The following is a 23,983-nucleotide window of genomic DNA, read 5'->3' as shown; positions in this document are numbered from 1 at the left end:
CTTTAACCATATCTACATGTACATACTACCTCAATCAGCCTGACTAACGGGTGTCTGTATGTAGCCTCGCTACTTCTATAGCCTCACTACTGTTATTTTTCACTGTCTTTTTACTGTTGTTTTATTTCTTTACTTACCTATTGTTCACCTAATACCTTTTTTGCACTATTGGTTAGAGCCTGTAAGTAAGCATTTCACTGTAAGGTCTACACCTGTTGTATTCGGCGCACGTGACAAATCAACTTTGATTTGAACAATGTCATGGTATGAACTGTGTTAAAGCAGATAGGCTTTATAAAGACGTTCAAACGGCAGATACATGACTTAGTTTGTACACTTCTGCTACTCGCTGTTTATTATCTATGCATAGTCACTTCACCCCTACCTACATGTACAAATTACCTTGACTAATCTGTACCCCCGCACACTGACTCAGTACCGGTAACCCCCTGTATATAGCCTCCTTATTGTTATGTCATTTTATTGTTACTGAAAAAAATATTTTGTAAATATTTTCTAAACTCTATTTTTTTAACTGCATTGTTGGTTATTAAGGGCTTGTAAGTAAGCATTTCACGTTAAGGTCTATACCTGTTGTTTTCGGCGCATGTGACAAATAACATTTGATTTGATTTCTCTCTCCCTATTATCCATGCACAACCCTGTGCATGAATATAGGCCTGTACAGTGTCTATATACACAACAACCAAGATAGTAGCACATATAAAGATGTTTCAAAGGCAGAAAAAATGTATTCTTCTCTCCTTATTCCCTGTACCATGCTGCTCTAATCCTGTGGGTCTGACGTGAGCACTGAGGCTGGATTAGCTTGGCAAGAGAGTGGATATGTTTAAGAGGAAGAGAGAGCGAGAGAGAGGAGATGTTTAACAGGAGAAGAGAGAACGATCTGAGATGCAAGGCAAAAAGGGCCTTCTATGCCATCAAAAGGAACAAAATTTGACATCCCAATTATTAGGATCTGGCTAAAAATACTTTAATCATTTCTAGAACCCATTGCCCTTTATGGTTGTGAAGTCTGGGGTACGCTCACCAACCAAAAATTCACAAAATGGGACAACCACTAAATTCAGACTCTGCATGCAGAATTCTTCAAGAACATCCTCCATGTACCATGTAAAGCACCAAATAATGTATGCAGAGCAGAATTAGGTCGATACCCGCTAATTATCAAAATCCAGAAAATAGATGTTAAATTCTACAACCACATAAAAAGAAGCGAATCCCAAACCTTCCATAACAAAGCCATCACCTACAGAGAGATGAACCTGGAGAAGAGTCCCCTAAGCAAGCTGGTCCTGGGGCTCTGTTCACAAACACAAACAGACCCCACAGATCCCCAGGACAGCAACACAATTAGACCCAACCAAATCATGAGAAAACAAAAAGATAATTACTTGACACATTGGAAAGAGCAAACTAGAATGATATTTGGCCCTAAACAGAGAGTACGCAGTGGCAGAATACCTGACCACTGTGACTGATCCAAAATTTAAGGAATGTTTTGAATATGTACAGATTCAGTGAGCATAGGCTTGCTATTGAGGAAGGTCGCCGTAGGCAGACCTGGTTCTCAAGAGAAGGCAGGCTATGTGCACACTGCCCACAAAATGAGGTGGAAACTGAGCTGCACTTCCTAACCTCCTGCCAAATGTATGACTATATTAGAGACACACATTTCCCTCAGATTACACAGACCCACAAAGAATTTGAAAACAAATCCAATTTTGATAAACTCCCATGTCTACTGGGTGAAATACCACAGAGTGCCATCACAGCAGCAAGATTTGTGACCTGTTGCCACAAGAAAAGGGCAACCAGTGAAGAACAAACAACATTGTAAATATAACCCATATGTTTATTTATTGTCCCTTTTGTACTTTAACTATTTTCACATCACTACAACACTGTATAGAGCCATAATGACATTTGAAATGTATCTATTCCTTTGAAACTTGTGAGTGTAATGTTTTCTGTACATTTTTTACTTATTTCACTTTTTTTATCTATTTCACTTGCTTTGGTAATAGAGAGAGAGAGAGACAGTCCTGAAAGGCCAATGCGGGAGAGAGAATTATTCTTATTATTTTTTTTAATTTAACTAGGCAAGTCAGTTAAGAACAAATTCTTATTTACAATGACGGCCTACACCGGCCAAACTCGGACGACGCTGAGCCAATTGTGCGCTGCCCTATGGGTCTCCCAATCACGGCCGGATGTGTTTCAGCCTGGATTCGAACCAGGGACTGTAGTGACGCCTCTTGTACACACACACAGGGAGAGAGAGAGAGATGCAAACCCAGTGAGTCACTGTCCTAAAGGTCAAGAAAGGAATAATAATTGTCCATATCAAAGGCAGATATGTAATTACTCTGTCTAATGAATGGATTCACCTACAAGGCATACAGCTGAAGTATGAACACAATACTAACATGACAAGGCATTATTCTAGATCAGACAGGAAGAGAGGGGGTCATAACCTAAAAGGCCCCAAGAGTCCCCTTTATAACATCGGAGTTGTTGACCAATAGCATTACTGTAAACCTCCAACCTCCTGTTAACCTCCAATCAGATATCAGACCTACAGGATGTAAAGACAGCTTCACAGAGGTTTGACGGAATGGGGATGGTCGAGAGCAGCACAGAGGTTTGACGGAATGGGGATGGTCGAGAGCAGCACAGAGGTTTGACGGAATGGGGATGGTCGAGAGCAGCACAGAGGTTTGACGGAATGGGGATGGTCGAGAGCAGCACAGAGGTTTGACGGAATGGGGATGGTCGAGAGCAGCACAGAGGTTTGACGGAATGGGGATGGTCGAGAGCAGCACAGAGGTTTGACGGAATGGGGATGGTCGAGAGCAGCACAGAGGTTTGACGGAATGGAGATGGTCGAGAGCAGCACAGAGGTTTGACGGAATGGGGATGGTCGAGAGCAGCACAGAGGTTTGACGGAATGGAGATGGTCGAGAGCAGCACAGAGGTTTGACGGAATGAGGATGGTTGAGAGCAGTACAGAAAAGGCTGAATTCCTGAGGAGACAATGCAACCGTTTACATAGAGCGTAATGAGTCACATTCGGGGGCTCGGCAGCCCTACATAATTCTCCCTTGAACTCCCTTGATTCTGGATCAGACAGAAGTGTTAAAAACCGGACGGGACTGTAGTCACTGTAGACAGTCTTCAGACCAGCAGTTCAGGGTCCTAGCAGCGTCACTTCAGGAGGGTCTTTTTGACCGGTAGCATTGTCTTCTGCTTTAGACATGCAAATGTCCTTCGATAACACCTTCCTGCATGCAAGCTAGGAAGGAATGCTCCATTCTTCTTTGTAAGAGCAAAACACAGAGACTGAAGGTGCGCCAAGACATCACAGATTCATTCAACATAAAATAGTGTGTTTATCTGATTGGGTTGGTCAATAGCAACTTCAGATGTGGTTTTATAAAGTCAAAAGTTGATCAGAGTTCACTGCATCATAAATACAGTATATTTTTAACTAAAACTCTCCAGAACGCCTCCCTTTGAGAGGAAATGGATTTGCCCTGAAAATTAGAACAAAATAACCATAATATCAAAAAGTTAAATCCAAAACATTTTTCAAGCAACTCAGAATCTAAATCAAATGATGGGGTAAGAGTTGGTTTCACAAGCAGTTTGTAATGAAGTGTAGCATCTCAGTTTACAGCACCCAACATTAGCATACCAATGGTGAAGATTCTAAAGCCATTCTGTGGGAAACAAGGCAGTGATTTCATAGTACACACATCTATACATTCAGATGGACTTAGCCATATACAGTACGTATAGGACAACAACTATTATTTGAGTAACAGGAGCCATTACATTTAGTCTTGCAATCTGTATACAAAATAATAATAATTCACAAATGTAGCCTATATAGCCATCACAAGTGGATATAGAAACGATTGAGTTGTAAATGAAGAATTGGTTCCCACGTCAAGTCAAATAATCTGTTCTAACACCTCTCTGTGTGTCATGTAGAGACGACCTAGCCGGAACGCGTAGAGATGACCTAGCCGGACAGCGGCCTAGCCGGACCGCGTGTAGACGACCTAGCCGGACCGCGTGTAGACGACCTAGCCGGACCGCGTGTAGGCGACCTAGCCGGACCGCGTAGAGGTTGACGTAGCCGGAACGCGACCTAGCCGGACCGCGTGTAGACGACCTAGCCGGACCGCGTGTAGGCGACCTAGCCGGACCGCGTGTAGGCGACCTAGCCGGACCGCGTGTAGGCGACCTAGCCGGACCGCGTGTAGGCGACCTAGCCGGACCGCGTAGAGGTTGACGTAGCCGGAACGCGACCTAGCCGGACCGCGTGTAGACGACCTAGCCGGACCGCGGCCTAGCCGGACCGCGTGTAGACGACCTAGCCGGACCGCGTGTAGGCGACCAAGCCGGACCGCGTAGAGGTTGACGTAGCCGGAACGCGACCTAGCCGGACCGCGTGTAGACGACCTAGCCGGACCGCGTGTAGGCGACCTAGCCGGACCGCGTGTAGGCGACCTAGCCGGACCGCGTGTAGGCGACCTAGCCGGACCGCGTGTAGGTGACCTAGCCGGACCGCGTAGAGGTTGACGTAGCCGGAACGCGACCTAGCCGGACCGCGTGTAGACGACCTAGCCGGACCGCGTGTAGACGACCTAGCCGGACCGCGGCCTAGCCGGACCGCGTGTAGACGACCTAGCCGGACCGCGTGTAGGCGACCAAGCCGGACCGCGTAGAGGTTGACGTAGCCGGAACGCGACCTAGCCGGACCGCGTGTAGACGACCTAGCCGGACCGCGTGTAGACGACCTAGCCGGACCGCGACCTAGCCGGACCGCGTGTAGACGACCTAGCCGGACCGCGGCCTAGCCGGACCGCGTGTAGACGACCTAGCCGGACCGCGTGTAGGCGACCTAGCCGGACCGCGTGTAGGCGACCTAGCCGGACCGCGTAGAGGTTGACGTAGCCGGAACGCGACCTAGCCGGACCGCGTGTAGACGACCTAGCCGGACCGCGGCCTAGCCGGACCGCGTGTAGACGACCTAGCCGGACCGCGTGTAGGCGACCAAGCCGGACCGCGTAGAGGTTGACGTAGCCGGAACGCGACCTAGCCGGACCGCGTGTAGACGACCTAGCCGGACCGCGTGTAGGCGACCTAGCCGGACCGCGTGTAGGCGACCTAGCCGGACCGCGTGTAGGCGACCTAGCCGGACCGCGTGTAGGTGACCTAGCCGGACCGCGTAGAGGTTGACGTAGCCGGAACGCGACCTAGCCGGACCGCGTGTAGACGACCTAGCCGGACCGCGTGTAGACGACCTAGCCGGACCGCGGCCTAGCCGGACCGCGTGTAGACGACCTAGCCGGACCGCGTGTAGGCGACCAAGCCGGACCGCGTAGAGGTTGACGTAGCCGGAACGCGACCTAGCCGGACCGCGTGTAGACGACCTAGCCGGACCGCGTGTAGACGACCTAGCCGGACCGCGACCTAGCCGGACCGCGTGTAGACGACCTAGCCGGACCGCGGCCTAGCCGGACCGCGTGTAGACGACCTAGCCGGACCGCGTGTAGGCGACCTAGCCGGACCGCGTGTAGGCGACCTAGCCGGACAACGTAGAGGTTGACGTAGCCGGAACGCGACCTAGCCGGACCGCGTGTAGACGACCTAGCCGGACCGCGTGTAGACGACCTAGCCGGACCGCGGCCTAGCCGGACCACGTAGAGGTTGACGTAGCCAGAACGCGACCTAGCCGGACCGCGTGTAGACGACCTAGCTGGACCGCGTAGAGGCGACCTAGCCGGACCGCGACCTAGCCGGACCGCGTGTAGACGATGTAGCCGGACCGCGTGTAGACGACGTAGCCGGACCGCGTGTAGACAACGTAGCCGGACCGCGTGTAGACGACCTAGCCGGACCGCGACCTAGCCGGACCGCGTGTGGACGACCTAGCCGGACTGCGTGTAGACGACCTAGCCGGACCGCATGTAGACGACCTAGCCGGACCGCGTAGAGGTTGACGTAGCCAGAACGCGACCTAGCCGGACCGCGTGTAGACGACCTAGCTGGACCGCGTGTAGACGACCTAGCTGGACCGCGTAGAGGCGACCTAGCCGGACCGCGTGTAGACGACCTAGCCGGACCGCGTGTAGGCGACCTAGCCGGACCGCGACCTAGCCGGACCGCGTAGAGGCGACCTAGCCGGACCGCGTGTAGACGACCTAGCCGGACAGCGTGTAGACGACCTAGCCGGACCCCGTATAGACGACCTAGCCGGAACGCGTAGAGACGACCTAGCCGGACCGCGTGTAGGCGACCTAGCCGGACCGCGTAGAGGCGACCTAGCCAGACCGCGACCTAGCCGGACCGCGTGTAGACGACCTAGCCGGACCGCGTGTAGACGACCTAGCCGGACCGCGTGTAGGCGACCTAGCCGGACCGCGTGTAGACGACCTAGCCGGACCGCGTGTAGGCGACCTAGCCGGACCGCGGCCTAGCCGGACCGCGTAGAGGTTGACGTAGCCGGAATGCGACCTAGCCGGACCGCGTGTAGGCGACCTAGCCGGACCGCGTAGAGACGACCTAGCCGGACCGCGGCCTAGCCGGACCGCGTAGAGACATCCTAGCCGGACCGCGTAGAGGCGACCTAGCCGGACTGCGACCTAGCCGGACCGCGTAGAGGTTGACGTAGCCGGAACGCGACCTAGCCGGACCGCGTGTAGACGACCTAGCCGGACCGCATGTAGACGACCTAGCCGGACCGCGTAGAGGTTGACGTAGCCAGAACGCGACCTAGCCGGACCGCGTGTAGACGACCTAGCTGGACCGCGTGTAGACGACCTAGCTGGACCGCGTAGAGGCGACCTAGCCGGACCGCGTGTAGACGACCTAGCCGGACCGCGTGTAGGCGACCTAGCCGGACCGCGACCTAGCCGGACCGCGTAGAGGCGACCTAGCCGGACCGCGTGTAGACGACCTAGCCGGACAGCGTGTAGACGACCTAGCCGGACCCCGTATAGACGACCTAGCCGGAACGCGTAGAGACGACCTAGCCGGACCGCGTGTAGGCGACCTAGCCGGACCGCGTAGAGGCGACCTAGCCAGACCGCGACCTAGCCGGACCGCGTGTAGACGACCTAGCCGGACCGCGTGTAGACGACCTAGCCGGACCGCGTGTAGGCGACCTAGCCGGACCGCGGCCTAGCCGGACCGCGTAGAGGTTGACGTAGCCGGAATGCGACCTAGCCGGACCGCGTGTAGGCGACCTAGCCGGACCGCGTAGAGACGACCTAGCCGGACCGCGTAGAGACATCCTAGCCGGACCGCGTAGAGGCGACCTAGCCGGACCGCGACCTAGCCGGACCGCGTAGAGGTTGACGTAGCCGGAACGCGACCTAGCCGGACCGCGTGTAGACGACCTAGCCGGACCGCATGTAGACGACCTAGCCGGACCGCGGCCTAGCCGGACCACGTAGAGGTTGACGTAGCCAGAACGCGACCTAGCCGGACCGCGTGTAGACGACCTAGCTGGACCGCGTAGAGGCGACCTAGCCGGACCGCGACCTAGCCGGACCGCGTGTAGATGACCTAGCCGGACCACGTGTAGACGACCTAGCCGGACCGCGTGTAGACGACGTAGCCGGACCGCGTGTAGACGACCTAGCCGGACCGCGTAGAGGTTGACGTAGCCGGAACGCGACCTAGCCGGACCGCGTGTAGACGACCTAGCCGGACCGCGTGTAGACGACCTAGCCGGACCGCATGTAGACGACCTAGCCGGACCGCGGCCTAGCCGGACCGCGTAGAGGTTGACGTAGCCAGAACGCGACCTAGCCGGACCGCGTGTAGATGACCTAGCTGGACCGCGTAGAGGCGACCTAGCCGGACCGCGTGTAGATAACCTAGCCGGACCGCGTGTAGACAACCTAGCCGGACCGCGTGTAGACAACCTAGCCGGACCGCGTGTAGACAACCTAGCCGGACCGCGTGTAGACAACCTAGCCGGACCGCGTGTAGACAACCTAGCCGGACCGCGTGTAGACAACCTAGCCGGACCGCGTGTAGACAACCTAGCCGGACAGCGTGTAGACGACCTAGCCGGACCCCGTATAGACGACCTAGCCGGACCGCGTAGAGACGACCTAGCCGGAACGCGTGTAGACGACCTAGCCAGACCCCGTGTAGACGACCTAGCCGGACCCCGTATAGACGACCTAGCCGGACCGCGTGGAGGCGACCTAGCCGGACCGCGTAGAGGCGACCTAGCCGGACCGCGACCTAGCCGGACCGCGGCCTAGCCGGACCGCGTGTAGGCGACCTAGCCGGACCGCGTAGAGGCGACCTAGCCGGACCGCGTGTAGACGACCTAGCCGGACCGCGTGTAGGCGACCTAGCCGGACCGCGTGTAGACGACCTAGCCGGACCGCGGCCTAGCCGGACCGCGTAGAGGTTGACGTAGCCGGAACGCGACCTAGCCGGACCGCGTGTAGGCGACCTAGCCGGACAGCGTGTAGACGACCTAGCCGGACCGCATAGAGACGACCTAGCCGGACCGCGTAGAGACGACCTAGCCGGACCGCGTAGAGGCGACCTAGCCGGACCGCGGTCTAGCCGGACCGCGTAGAGGTTGACGTAGCCGGAACGCGACCTAGCCGGACCGCGTGTAGGCGACCTAGCCGGACAGCATATAGACGACCTAGCCGGACCGCGTAGAGGCGGCCTAGCCGGACCGCGGCCTAGCCGGACCGCGTAGAGGCGACCTAGCCGGACCGCGTAGAGGCGGCCTAGCCGGACCGCGGCCTAGCCGGACCGCGTGTAGGCGACCTAGCCGGACAGCATAGAGACGACCTAGCCGGACCGCAGCCTAGCCGGACCGCGTAGAGACATCCTAGCCGGACCGCGTAGAGGCGACCTAGCCGGACCGCGGCCTAGCCGGACCGCGTGTAGACGACCTAGCCGGACCGCGTAGAGGCGACATAGCCGGACCGCGGCCTAGCTGGACCGCGTGTAGACGACCTAGCGGGACCGCAGCCTAGCAGGACCATGGCCTAGCCAGACCGCGTAGAGACGACCTAGCCGGACCGCGGCCTAGCCGGACCGCGTAGAGACGACCTAGCCGGACCACGGCCTAGCCGGACCACAACCTAGCAACCTATGGAACAGTGGGACATTAAGGCCACATCAAGTCATGGTAGAATAGATGTGGGACACTAAGGCCACATCAAGTCATGGTAGAATAGATGTGGGACACTAAGGCCACATCAAGTCATGGTAGAATAGATGTGGGACACTAAGGCCACATCAAGTCATGGTAGAATAGATCTTCAGAGATAAATTAAACAAGACCTATATATCTGTCTGTTATCATAACGAACAGTAACCAGGCCATGGTCATCTGTGGGCTATAGGACTGTGTTAGTTCACTGAGCTAAAGGCATTAGCCTAGCTCTGGGAGAAGACTTAAAGGATAGTTTGGGATGTTGTCCTTTGTCTGCTTCCCCAGAGTTCATTGGCATATAAAGGACTTCATACAGGTCAGTGACTGGACTTTGACTTCTTGTTTCACCTGAAGTTGGACGTAGTTCATTCCACAGGTCATAAAGTGAATTGGCAGTCACCTGACAAATACATTACATTACATTTTTTGTATATGTGAGATACTGTAATACGCTAGTCTGTTTCGTGTAAATATAATTTGATTGATTAGCCTTATAGATGAATGTATTGATTGATTGACAGATCCTCCAGAGTCATGGAGCTGCAGACAGAATGATCCTACTGCTACAGATCTACCACGAGGAGGACCTAGCCTACCAGGACCTGGTCACCGTAGCAACCACCTTCTACCAGTACCTGCTGCAACCCTTCAGAGACATGAGAGAACTGGCAGGGCTCTACAAGATGGAGATACTGGTAGGTGGACACACACACACACACACACACCCCTCCCTTCAGAGACATGAGAGAACTGGCAGGGCTCTACAAGATGGAGATACTGGTAGGTGGACACACACACACACACACACACACCCCTCCCTTCAGAGACATGAGAGAACTGGCAGGGCTCTACAAGATGGAGATACTGGTAGGTGGACACACACACACAAACACACACACACCCCTCCTTTCAGAGACATGAGAGAACTGGCAGGGCTCTTACCAAATGGAGATACTGGTAGGTGGAGACACACACACACACTACGCCGACACACACTACGCAGAAACACACTACGCCGACACACACTACACAGAAACACACTACGCAGAAACACACTACGCCGACACACACTACGCAGAAACACACTACGCCGACACACACTATGCAGAAACACACTACGCAGAAACACACTACGCCGACACACACTACGCAGAAACACACTACGCAGAAACACACTACGCCGACACACACTACGCAGAAACACACTACGCCGACACACACTACGCAGAAACACACTACGCCGACACACACTACGCAGAAACACACTACGCAGAAACACACTACGCAGAAACACACTACGCCGACACACACTACTCAGAAACACACTACGCCGACACACACTACTCAGAAACACACTACGCCGACACACATTACACAGAAACACACTACGCAGAAACACACTATGCCGACACACACTACGCAGAAACACACTACGCCGACACACACTACACAGAAACACTACGCAGAAACACACTACGCCAACACACACTACGCAGAAACACACTACGCCGACACACACTACGCAGAAACACACTACGCCGACACACACTACACAGAAACACACTACGCAGAAACACACTACGCCGACACACACTACGCCGACACACACTACGCAGAAACACACTACGCAGAAACACACTACGCAGAAACACACTACGCAGAAACACACTACGCAGAAACACACTATGCCGACACACACTACGCAGAAACACACTACGCAGAAACACACTACGCCGACACACACTACGCAGAAACACACTACGCCGACACACACTACGCAGAAACACACTACGCAGAAACACACTACGCCGACACACACTACGCAGAAACACACTACGCAGAAACACACTATTCAGAAACACACTACGCAGAAACACACTACGCCGACACACACTACGCAGAAACACACTACGCCGACACACACTACGCAGAAACACACTACGCAGAAACACACGGTCGTACACACACACTGATTGGTTGTAATTTATCGTGAACCAGAGACACACTGTCTGCTCATGAGTTTTTGATAAAAGGTGGAATATAGCCAGAATCCAACTGCTCTGGTCTCCATCACTAAGCTGAGGTCAATGCCACATTTCACTCATTTAGAATAAAAATATGCTCTGCCACGTTCACAGAAGACAAATAATCAACGTTTTGAATTCTATTATCATGTTCATCTAATTTTGTGCCCAAATCAACTCATTTGTGAATACCTCTAATTTCACTTTTTGAAACGTGAGGGGGAAAAGCTGTGTTGTTTCAACATGGTGATGAGAGACCCTGACTTTCAGTGGTTTTGTCCTAAACCCTTATGCAACATGTATACAAAAGTATGTGGACACCCTTTCAAATTTGTGGATTCAGGTATTTCAGCCACACCCGTTGCTGACAGGTGTATAAAATTGAGTACACAGCCATGCAAACTCCATAAAAAACATTGTCAGTAGAATGGCCTTAATGAAGATCTCAGTGACTTTCAACGTGGCACCGTCATAGGATGCCACCTTTCCAACAAGTCAGTTCGTCAAAGGCCACACAAGCTCACAGAACGGGAGTGCTGAAGCACGTAGCGCGTAAATAATCTCTGTCCTCGGTTGCAACAGTCACTACCAAGTTCCAAACTGCTTCAGCACAATAACTGTTCGTCGGGAGCTTCATGAAATGGGTTTCCATGGCCGAGCAGCCGCACACATAAGCTTAAGATCACCATGAGCAATGCCAAGCGTCGGCTGGATTGGTGTAAAGCTCGCCGCCATTGGACTCTGGAGCAGTGGAAGTGCATTCTCTGGAGTAATGAATCACGCTTCGCCATCTGGCAGTCCGACGGACGAATCTGGGTTTGGCGGATGCCAGGAGAACACCACCTGCCCGAATGCACAGTGCCAACTGTAAAGTTTGGTGGAGGAGGAATAATGTTCGGGAGCTGTTTTTCATAGTTTTGGTCACTTCGTTCCAGTGAGAGAGATCTTAACGCTACAGCATACAATGACATTCTAGCAAACATTTTGGCAAAGCCATTTCCTGTTTCAGCATGACAATGCCCCCGTGCACAAAGCGAGGTCCGTACAAAAATGGATGGTCAAAATTGGTGTGGAAGAACTTGACTGGCCTGTACAGGAGCCCTGACCTCAACCCAATCGAACACCTTTGTGATGAATTGGAACGCCGACTGCGAGCAGGCCGATTCGCCTAACATCGGTGCCCGACCTCACTAATGCTTTTGTGGCTGAATGGAAGCAAGTCCCCGCAGCAATGTTCCAACATCTAGTGGAAAGCCTTCCCAGAAGAGTGGAGGCTGTTATTACAGCAGCAAAGGGGGGACCAACTCCATATTAATGCCCATGATTTTGGACGACAGTTGTCCAAATACTTTTGGTCATATAGTGTATGTCTGTGTCCCTCTTACTGTGTTTAAAACAGGCAGGCCAAATAATTGGTGACGCTGATCTGATCAGTCAAAAAAACAATTAATGAAAAGAATATTGTAAAAGAATTGGTCTGCCTGTCTAAACGCAGCCACAGTGTGTCTGGAGGAGGAGCTGGGTCCTAATCCCCCCGATGTCGCTGTTCTAACCCCCCCGATGTCGCTGTTCTAAATCCCCCCGATGTCGCTGTTCTAACCCCCCCCGATGTCGCTGTTCTAAATCCCCCCGATGTCGCTGTTCTAAATCCCCCCGATGTCGCTGTTCTAAATCCCCCCGATGTCGCTGTTCTAAATCCCCCCGATGTCGCTGTTCTAACCCCCCCCCGATGTCGCTGTTCTAACCCCCTCGATGTCGCTGTTCTAATCCCCCCGATGTCGCTGTTCTAAACCCCCCGATGTCGCTGTTCTAATCCCCCCGATGTCGCTGTTCTAGAATGTAAAGCCTTTCTTCTGTTCTCTCCTGGCCCCTATCAGAAGTCTCTGGATGAGGAGGAGCTGGGTCCTAAGAGGATAGCAGCACTGGAGAGAGAGGCGGAGGAGTGGAGGAGGAGAGGAGAGGATGCAGTCTCCTCCATACAGGACATCACAGTCAGCTACTTCATAGAAACTTCTAAAGCCCTTGGAGGTAGAGAGAGACTGTGTGTGTGTGTGTGTGTGTGTGTGTGTGTGTGTGTGTGTATGTGTGTGAAGCATTAAGAGCCCCTTATAGCAGCTCTCCAGACCCTCTCAGCTGTCTCCCCCTTTAGAGCAGCTCTCCAGACCCTCTCAGCTGCCCCACCCCCTTTAGAGCAGCTCTCCAGACCCTCTCAGCTGCCCCCCCTCCTTTAGAGCAGCTCTCCAGACCCTCTCAGCTGCCCCCCCCTCCTCCTTTAGAGCAGCTCTCCAGACCCTCTGTTCCCCCCCTCCTCCTTTAGAGCAGCTCTCCAGACCCTCTGTTCCCCCCCTCCTCCTTTAGAGCAGCTCTCCAGACCCTCTCAACTGACCCCCCCCTCCTTTAGAGCAGCTCTCCAGACCCTCTCCGTTTCACCCCCCCTCCTCCTTTAGAGCAGCTCTCCAGACCCTCTGTTCCCCCCCTCCTCCTTTAGAGCAGCTCTCCAGACCCTCTCAGTTGCCCCCCCCCCCCTTGGAGCAGCTCTCCAGACCCTCTCAGGTGCCCCCCCCCCCCTCCTCCTTTAGAGCAGCTCTCCAGACCCTCTCAGTTGCCCCCCCCTCCTCCTTTAAGGCAGCTCTCCAGACCCTCTCAGTTGCCCCCCCCCTCCCCCCCTTGGAGCAGCTCTCCAGACCCTCTCAGGTGCCCCCCCCTCCTCCTTTAGAGCAGCTCTCCAGACCCTCTCAGGTGCCCCCCCCTCCTCCTTTAGAGCAGCTCTCCAGACCCTCTCAGGTGCCCCCCCTCCTTTAGAGCAGCTCTCCAGACCCTCTCAGCTGACCCCCCTCCTCCTTTAGAGCAGCTCTCCAGACCCTCTGTTCCCCCCCTCCTCCTTTAGAGCAGCTCTCCAGACCCTCTCAGTTGCCCCCCCCTCCTCCTTTAGAGCAGCTCTCCAGACCCTCTCAGTTGCCCCCCCCCTCCTCCTTTAGAGCAGCTCTCCAGACCCTCTCAGTTGCCCCCCCCCTCCCCCCCTTGGAGCAGCTCTCCAGACCCTCTCAGGTGCCCCCCCCTCCTCCTTTAGAGCAGCTCTCCAGACCCTCTCAGGTGCCCCCCCTCCTTTAGAGCAGCTCTCCAGACCCTCTCAGCTGACCCCCCTCCTCCTTTAGAGCAGCTCTCCAGACCCTCTGTTCCCCCCCTCCTCCTTTAGAGCAGCTCTCCAGACCCTCTCAGTTGCCCCCCCCCCCTCCTCCTTTAGAGCAGCTCTCCAGACCCTCTCAGTTGCCCCCCCCCTCCTCCTTTAGAGCAGCTCTCCAGACCCTCTCAGTTGCCCCCCCCCTCCCCCCCTTGGAGCAGCTCTCCAGACCCTCTCAGTTGCCCCCCCCTTTAGAGCAGCTCTCCAGACCCTCTCAGGTGCCCCCCCCTCCTCCTTTAGAGCAGCTCTCCAGACCCTCTCAGGTGCCCCCCCTCCTTTAGAGCAGCTCTCCAGACCCTCTCAACTGACCCCCCTCCTCCTTTAGAGCAGCTCTCCAGACCCTCTGTTCCCCCCCTCCTCCTTTAGAGCAGCTCTCCAGACCCTCTCAGTTGCCCCCCCCCCTCCTCCTTTAGAGCAGCTCTCCAGACCCTCTCAGTTGCCCCCCCCTTTAGAGCAGCTCTCCAGACCCTCTCAGGTGCCCCCCCCTCCTCCTTTAGAGCAGCTCTCCAGACCCTCTCAGGTGCCCCCCCCCTCCTCCTTTAGAGCAGCTCTCCAGACCCTCTCAGGTGCCCCCCTCCTTTAGAGCAGCTCTCCAGACCCTCTCAGCTGACCCCCCTCCTCCTTTAGAGCAGCTCTCCAGACCCTCTGTTCCCCCCCTCCTCCTTTAGAGCAGCTCTCCAGACCCTCTCAGTTGCCCCCCCCCCCTCCTCCTTTAGAGCAGCTCTCCAGACCCTCTCAGTTGCCCCCCCCTCCTCCTTTAGAGCAGCTCTCCAGACCCTCTCAGTTGCCCCCCCCTCCCCCCCTTGGAGCAGCTCTCCAGACCCTCTCAGGTGCCCCCCCCTCCTCCTTTAGAGCAGCTCTCCAGACCCTCTCAGGTGCCCCCCCTCCTTTAGAGCAGCTCTCCAGACCCTCTCAGCTGCCCCCCCTCCTCCTTTAGAGCAGCTCTCCAGACCCTCTGTTCCCCCCCTCCTCCTTTAGAGCAGCTCTCCAGACCCTCTCAGTTGCCCCCCCCCTCCTCCTTTAGAGCAGCTCTCCAGACCCTCTCAGGTGCCCCCCCTCCTTTAGAGCAGCTCTCCAGACCCTCTCAGGTGCATATAGGGGAAACCCTGTGCCAAATGTACCTGTCTGTGTGGTTGATCTGTGTGGCCAGGTATGCTGCGTGTGATGGAGGAGGATAAGCGTGGTTTTGGCCAGGCTTCCTGGGCCTCAGCAGCTCCTAGACTGGAGAAGCTGCGTTTCCTGCTGGCTAAAGAGACCCTGCAACACATGAGAGCTACTGAGATGTGTCTGCACCGCAAGAAACACACCATCAGAGAGAAGGTAGTGTGTGTGTGTGTGTGTTTGTTTTAAAACCTGTTGAGGCCAGGGGGCAGGATCTTATCCCGGTAATGGGATTCATTGTCATGTGACCATGGCGGGGAATTCAAAACTGCAAGAGTAATCATTTCAAATAATCAAATAATCAACTATTTTCCTCCATTTGAAAGATATATCTCCTAAATCTAACCACGCTGTCCGATTTTCAGAGGCTTTACGGAGAATGCATAAAGTTAGGTTATGTGAGGAGAGTACATTGACAATAGCTGCATGTAATGTTTAGCCAATTCAAAGAAGGGCATCAACAGACAGAAAACTAGCTAGAATTATGCACTTACCTTTGACAATCTGCATCAGATGACACTCATAGGACATTATGTTAGACAATACATGCATTTTTAGTTCCATCAAGTTCATATTTATATCCAAAAACAGCATTTACAGTCGCGGTGAAATTCAGAATTTTTTTCGGCTCGAATGCTCCCAGTGAATCCAGCATTACAAATCACGGAATTACTATTCGAAAACATTGGTAAATTATAATATTGTCATTCAAAGAATAATATATTATCATCTCGTAATTGCTACCGAATGGCCAGATCTCAAAATAACTTTACTGGGAAATCACATTTTGCTATAAACTGGGTACTATGCTAACAACATAAGCTAAGCTATAAGCTAAGCTAAGCTAAGCTAAGCTATGCTATACCGTTAGCATTAGCATCATCTAATATCGATAATAACATTCTAAATATCCCCTTACCTTTGATTATCTCCATCAGAAGGCGCTGCCAGCGATCCCAGGTCCAGAACAAATGTGGTTTCTTTTGACAAAGTTCATAATTTATGTCCAAATAGTTAGCGTTCAGTAGGCTCCCACAAAATGAGGTGGGCAGTGTAAAGTCACGCCGAAAAGCTAAAAAAAACCTAGTAAATAATCTATTTATGTTTGTTCAAACATGTCAAACGTTGTTTAGCATTAATCTTTTGGTCCATTTTTAACGTGAAACATCAGTAAACATCGGTAATATTTTCACACAACCTATCAAGTGTCTAGAATAAACGATAATGACAAAGACACTCTTCTCAGATTCATGCGCAGGCGCAAAAAATGAAGTGATGACGTGTCAACTTGTAAGCATTCTAATTCGGTCTGTATTCATGACAGATGCTTCCAACAACTTTCTAAAGATCGTTGACATCTAGTGGAAGCAGTAGGAGTTGCGAACTGAATCCTTTCTCACTGTGGTATCTTTAAAACAATGACACTAAATAGTACAGTCACAAAATTCTCTTTTTTTTTTTAATCTATTTTTCACAGGTTTTTGCCTGCAATATGAGTTTTGTTATACTTACAGACACCATTCAAACTGTTTTAGAAAATTCAGAGTGTTTTCTATCCAAACCTGAACAATAATATGCATATTCTAGCTTCTGAGTTGGTGTAGGAGGCAGTTAAAAATGTGCACATATTTTTTTCCAAAATTCTCAATACTGCCCCCTGGCCTCAACAGGTTTTAAGAGGCCATTCTCTGAATTAGTATTCTTATCTGATCAGATTCCCTGGGGGTGTCTGTAGCCGTGTCTGTAGCCGTGTCTGTAGCCGTGTCTCTCTCTCTGTCTGTAGCTGTGTCTCTGTCTCTGGCCGTGTCTGTAGCCGTGTATGTGGCCGTGTCTGTTGCCGTGTCTGTAGCCGTGTCTCTGGCTCTGTCTGTAGCCGTGTCTGTAGCCGTGTATGTGGCCGTGTCTGTTGCCGTGTCTGTGGCCGTGTCTCTGGCTCTGTCTGTAGCCGTGTCTGTAGCCGTGTCTCTGGCTCTGTCTGTAGCCGTGTCTGTAGGCGTGTCTCTGGCTCTGTCTGTAGCCGTGTCTCTGGCTCTGTCTGTAGCCGTGTCTCTGGCTCTGTCTGTAGCCGTGTCTGTAGCCGTGTCTCTGGCTCTGTCTGTAGCCGTGTCTGTAGCCGTGTCTCTGGCTCTGTCTGTAGCCGTGTCTCTGGCTCTGTCTGTAGCCGTGTCTCTGGCTCTGTCTGTAGCCGTGTCTGTAGCCGTGTCTCTCTGTCTGTAGCTGTGTCTCTGTCTGTGGCCGTGTCTGTGGCCATGTCTCTGTCTGTAGCCGTGTCTGTGGCTGTGTCTGTAGCCGTGTCTCTGGCTCTGTCCGTAGCCGTGTCTGTTGCCGTGTCTGTAGCCGTGTCTCTCTGTCTGTATCTGTGTCTCTGTCTGTGGCCGTGTCTGTGGCCGTGTCTCTGGCTCTGTCTGTAGCCGTGTCTGTAGCTGTGTCTCTCTCTCTCTGTCTGTAGCTGTGTGTCTCTCTCTGTCTGTAGCTCTGTCTCTCTCTCTGTCTGTAGCTGTGTCTTTCTCTCTGTCTGTAGCGGTGTCTCTGTCTGTAGCTGTGTCTTTCTCTCTGTCTGTAGCTGTGTCTTTCTCTCTGTCTGTAGCTGTGTCTGTAGCTGTGTCTTTCTGTCTGTAGCTGTGTCTTTCTCTCTGTCTGTAGCTGTGTCTGTAGCTGTGTCTTTCTCTCTGTATGTAGCTGTGTCTTTCTCTCTGTCTGTAGCAGTGTCTCTGTCTGTAGCTGTGTCTGTGGCCGTGTCTGTGGCCGTGTCTCTGGCTCTGTCTGTAGCCGTGTCTGTAGCCGTGTCTCTCTCTCTGTCTGTAGCTGTGTCTGTAGCTGTGTCTCTGTCTGTGGCCGTGTCTCTGGCTCTGTCTGTAGCCGTGTCTGTAGCTGTGTCTCTCTCTCTCTGTCTGTAGCTGTGTCTTTCTCTCTGTCTGTAGCTGTGTCTTTCTCTCTGTCTGTAGCTGTGTCTGTCTGTCTGTAGCTGTGTCTTTCTCTCTGTCTGTAGCGGTGTCTCTGTCTGTCTGTAGTTGTGTCTCTCTGTCTGTAGCTGTGTCTGTAGCGCTGTCTCTCTCTTTCCGGGTCTTTGATCTTTCTATAGAGCTGAGTGTGAACAGAGAATTCCCCAGACAGACAGACAGACACCCCTCCAGCTGTATGTCTACATGTGTCAACTACCAACACTAGTCTGGATTCTGAACATCTCACAACTCTAGGAACAAGAAAATAGCTTCTCAACTTTCAGAACTTTGTTGTTTCTTAATGGAAAATAAGAACCGTTTTTTCCATTTCCTGAAAAATGTATCTTTTGGAGACCAGAGATTTTCATCCAACATCGATATGCAGAAACATATTGTTTGACATCACATTGTAAGAAAACAGGTCAAGAGATTTGATCTGTCTAAATATATGGACTTCTGTATGGAATATCTATAGCTAACCCTCGTGGTAAAACTGTTGTCCAGTTCATTCTAGATATATTAGTGACCCAGTGAGAAGGTGTAAGCCAGGCCATAATAAAATATTGCATCAGAGGTACTATACTGTGCGGCTACTCCTCTAGCCAGCCCCTCTCCTAACCAGGTGTGTTTGTTCCTCCTCCAGACTACCCCAGGTGATAACCATCAGTATCTGTATCCAGCCTCTGTCTGTTTTAGTGATGTCAGAACCCCCGTTTTGACCACTTAGTGTCAGTACTATAGTCTCCCTCTGCAGACGGGTTCTCTCCCACATTAACAATGTTCCTGTTGTCTTAGGTCTGGAAGTGCTGAGACTAGCAGTACTATATTCAGTGCTTGACTTGTACTGTAATAGGTGCTTGTACTCATTTTGGGTGCAGCGGAGCTCCACAGTAGTTTCTAGTTAATATTCTATAAGAGGAACAGGAGCTCCAGCAGTAGTTTCTAGTTAATATTCTATAAGAGGAACAGGAGCTCCACAGTAGTTTCTAGTTAATATTGTAGAAGAGGCACAGGAGCTCCACAGTAGTTTCTAGTTAATATTCTATAAGAGGAACAGGAGCTCCACAGTAGTTTCTAGTTAATATTCTATAAGAGGAACAGGAGCTCCAGCAGTAGTTTCTAGTTAATATTCTATAAGAGGAACAGGAGCTCCAGCAGTAGTTTCTAGTTAATATTCTATAAGAGGAACAGGAGCTCCAGCAGTAGTTTCTAGTTAATATTCTATAAGAGGAACAGGAGCTCCAGCAGTAGTTTCTAGTTAATATTCTATAAGAGGAACAGGAGCTCCACAGTAGTTTCTAGTTAATATTCTATAAGAGGAACAGGAGCTCCAGCAGTAGTTTCTAGTTAATATTCTATAAGAGGAACAGGAGCTCCAGCAGTAGTTTCTAGTTAATATTCTATAAGAGGAACAGGAGCTCCACAGTAGTTTCTAGTTAATATTCTATAAGAGGAACAGGAGCTCCACAGTAGTTTCTAGTTAATATTCTATAAGAGGGACAGGAGCTCCAGCAGTAGTTTCTAGTTAATATTCTATAAGAGGGACAGGAGCTCCACAGTAGTTTCTAGTTAATATTCTATAAGAGGAACAGGAGCTCCACAGTAGTTTCTAGTTAATATTCTATAAGAGGAACAGGAGCTCCAGCAGTAGTTTCTAGTTAATATTCTATAAGAGGAACAGGAGCTCCAGCAGTAGCTTCTAGTTAATATTCTATAAGAGGAACAGGAGCTCCACAGTAGTTTCTAGTTAATATTCTATAAGAGGAACAGGAGCTCCAGCAGTAGTTTCTAGTTAATATTCTATAAGAGGAACAGGAGCTCCACAGTAGTTTCCAGTTAATATTCTATAAGAGGGACAGGAGCTCCAGCAGTAGTTTCTAGTTAATATTCTATAAGAGGAACAGGAGCTCCAGCAGTAGTTTCTAGTTAATATTCTATAAGAGGAACAGGAGCTCCACAGTAGTTTCTAGTTAATATTCTATAAGAGGAACAGGAGCTCCACAGTAGTTTCTAGTTAATATTCTATAAGAGGAACAGGAGCTCCAGCAGTAGTTTCTAGTTAATATTCTATAAGAGGAACAGGAGCTCCACAGTAGTTTCCAGTTAATATTCTATAAGAGGGACAGGAGCTCCAGCAGTAGTTTCTAGTTAATATTCTATAAGAGGAACAGGAGCTCCAGCAGTAGTTTCTAGTTAATATTCTATAAGAGGAACAGGAGCTCCAGCAGTAGTTTCTAGTTAATATTCTATAAGAGGAACAGGAGCTCCACAGTAGTTTCTAGTTAATATTCTATAAGAGGAACAGGAGCTCCAGCAGTAGTTTCTAGTTAATATTCTATAAGAGGAACAGGAGCTCCAGCAGTAGTTTCTAGTTAATATTCTATAAGAGGAACAGGAGCTCCACAGTAGTTTCTAGTTAATATTCTATAAGAGGAACAGGAGCTCCAGCAGTAGTTTCTAGTTAATATTCTATAAGAGGGACAGGAGCTCCAGCAGTAGTTTCTAGTTAATATTCTATAAGAGGAACAGGAGCTCCACAGTAGTTTCTAGTTAATATTCTATAAGAGGAACAGGAGCTCCAGCAGTAGTTTCTAGTTAATATTCTATAAGAGGAACAGGAGCTCCAGCAGTAGTTTCTAGTTAATATTCTATAAGAGGAACAGGAGCTCCACAGTAGTTTCCAGTTAATATTCTATAAGAGGGACAGGAGCTCCAGCAGTAGTTTCTAGTTAATATTCTATAAGAGGAACAGGAGCTCCAGCAGTAGTTTCTAGTTAATATTCTATAAGAGGAACAGGAGCTCCAGCAGTAGTTTCTAGTTAATATTCTATAAGAGGAACAGGAGCTCCAGCAGTAGTTTCTAGTTAATATTCTATAAGAGGAACAGGAGCTCCACAGTAGTTTCTAGTTAATATTCTATAAGAGGAACAGGAGCTCCAGCAGTAGTTTCTAGTTAATATTCTATAAGAGGAACAGGAGCTCCACAGTAGTTTCTAGTTAATATTCTATAAGAGGAACAGGAGCTCCACAGTAGTTTCTAGTTAATATTCTATAAGAGGAACAGGAGCTCCACAGTAGTTTCCAGTTAATATTCTATAAGAGGGACAGGAGCTCCAGCAGTAGTTTCTAGTTAATATTCTATAAGAGGAACAGGAGCTCCACAGTAGTTTCTAGTTAATATTCTATAAGAGGAACAGGAGCTCCACAGTAGTTTCTAGTTAATATTCTATAAGAGGAACAGGAGCTCCAGCAGTAGTTTCTAGTTAATATTCTATAAGAGGAACAGGAGCTCCAGCAGTAGTTTCTAGTTAATATTCTATAAGAGGAACAGGAGCTCCACAGTAGTTTCCAGTTAATATTCTATAAGAGGGACAGGAGCTCCAGCAGTAGTTTCTAGTTAATATTCTATAAGAGGAACAGGAGCTCCAGCAGTAGTTTCTAGTTAATATTCTATAAGAGGAACAGGAGCTCCAGCAGTAGTTTCTAGTTAATATTCTATAAGAGGAACAGGAGCTCCAGCAGTAGTTTCTAGTTAATATTCTATAAGAGGAACAGGAGCTCCACAGTAGTTTCTAGTTAATATTCTATAAGAGGAACAGGAGCTCCAGCAGTAGTTTCTACTTAATATTCTAGAAGAGGAACAGGAGCTCCAGCAGTAGTTTCTAGTTAATATTCTATAAGAGGAACAGGAGCTCCACAGTAGTTTCTAGTTAATTTTCTATAAGAGGAACAGGAGCTCCACAGTAGTTTCTAGTTAATATTCTATAAGAGGAACAGGAGCTCCACAGTAGTTTCTAGTTAATATTCTATAAGAGGAACAGGAGCTCCACAGTAGTTTCTAGTTAATATTCTATAAGAGGAACAGGAGCTCCAGCAGTAGTTTCTAGTTAATATTCTATAAGAGGAACAGGAGCTCCAGCAGTAGTTTCTAGTTAATATTCTATAAGAGGAACAGAAGCTCCAGCAGTAGTTTCTAGTTAATATTCTATATTAGATGTTATATAGTGTTATAACCATACTAGAACTGTTATAACCATAGTGTTCGATATTGTATCCTGATGGGAGGTCTGTCTGGCCAGGACCGGAGTGAACCAGAGACAGTAGATAGTACTTAAGATCTAGGTCATGTTATATAGAGTTATAACCATACTGGAGCTGTTATAACCATAGTGTTCTATATTCTATCCTAGACTGTTAACCGTACTGGAACTGTTATAACCATAGTGTTCTATATTCTATCCTAGATGTTATGTAGTGTTATAACCATACTGGAGCTGTTATAACCATAGTGTTCTATATTGTATCCTAGATGGGAGGTCTGTCTAGCCAGGACCAGAGACAGTAGATAACCTAGAGCTTCAGTACTATGTTATGTAGTGTTATAACCATACTGGAGCTGTTATAACCATAGTGTTCTATATTGTATCCTAGATGGGAGGTCTGTCTGGCCAGGACCAGAGACAGTAGATAGTACTGAAGCTCTAGGTTATCTACTGTCTCTGGTCCCCTCTGGTCCTGGCCAGACAGACCTCCCATCTAGGATACAATATAGAAAACTATGGTTATAACAGCTCCAGTATGGTTATAACACTACATAACATAGTACTGAAGCTCTAGGTTATGTTATGTAGTGTTATAACCATACTGGAGCTGTTATAACCATAGTTTTCTATATTGTATCCTAGATGGGAGGTCTGTCTGGCCAGGACCAGAGGGGACCAGAGACAGTAGATAACCTAGAGCTTCAGTACTATGAGGCTCAGCTAGAACTCTACGATGTCAAGTTTGAGATCCTCAAGAACGAAGAGCTTCTATTGGTCGCTCAGATCGACACCCTGCGACGCCAGATCAAAGGTAGGTTACAGACACGCGCACACACACAGGCTCGGTAAGCACAGATCTATACATTTAGATTTTTCAAAATGCAATGCAAAATGTTCAAAGTTTTAAAAATGACTAAAGATGCCAGCCTGAAATCTCATTGACATCAGATTTCTGTGGTTCTAGAAGAGCAGCCTAGCTTCCCCTACTGTCCGTAGATAGATATCTGCTTCTGCTGTGCCACTGGATGAGAAATAATGTCACACAAGCATATTTTCTGCATGTAAATTCCTTAATTACTGCCCATGGGGAAAATACTGTTTGTTTCCAAGGGTGTGTGTGTGTTTCTGTGTCTGCCATCCTTGGCATGGCTTAGAGTACTTGGCTCTAGAGTCTAGATGTATTTTTATAACATGAGAGAGGAAGGCAGCAACCCCCTACCACTTCATTGTTCTTCCCCGATGAAAAGAGAGAGAAAGCAACAGAAAAGAGGAGGGTGAAAGACAGAGTGGGAGCAAAATAGGGAGAGGAGTGCGGGGGGAGGGAGAGAAGGAGCGACGGAGAAGAGGAGGGAGTGAAGGAGCGACAGAGGAGTGCAGGGAGAGTGGGAGGGAGAGAAGGA

At 50.2% G+C, this 23,983-nt stretch overlaps 1 protein-coding gene across 1 annotated transcript in view; it reads left to right on the top strand.

The window, feature by feature from the left end:
* LOC115182364 (WASP homolog-associated protein with actin, membranes and microtubules) overlaps positions 1-23,983 on the top strand; it is a 34,421-nt gene that overhangs the window by 1,759 nt on the left and 8,679 nt on the right. The window contains exons 2-5 of the mRNA XM_029743986.1: positions 9,754-9,927; positions 13,134-13,284; positions 15,588-15,757; positions 23,226-23,394. Of these exons, the coding sequence (XP_029599846.1) occupies positions 9,754-9,927; positions 13,134-13,284; positions 15,588-15,757; positions 23,226-23,394 (664 nt within the window). The remainder of the gene's footprint in view (positions 1-9,753; positions 9,928-13,133; positions 13,285-15,587; positions 15,758-23,225; positions 23,395-23,983) is intronic.

This window comes from Salmo trutta, unplaced genomic scaffold (assembly GCF_901001165.1).
Source record: "Salmo trutta unplaced genomic scaffold, fSalTru1.1, whole genome shotgun sequence".
Taxonomy (NCBI): Eukaryota; Metazoa; Chordata; class Actinopteri; order Salmoniformes; family Salmonidae; genus Salmo; species Salmo trutta.
This window is presented reverse-complemented; position numbering and strand designations above follow the sequence as displayed.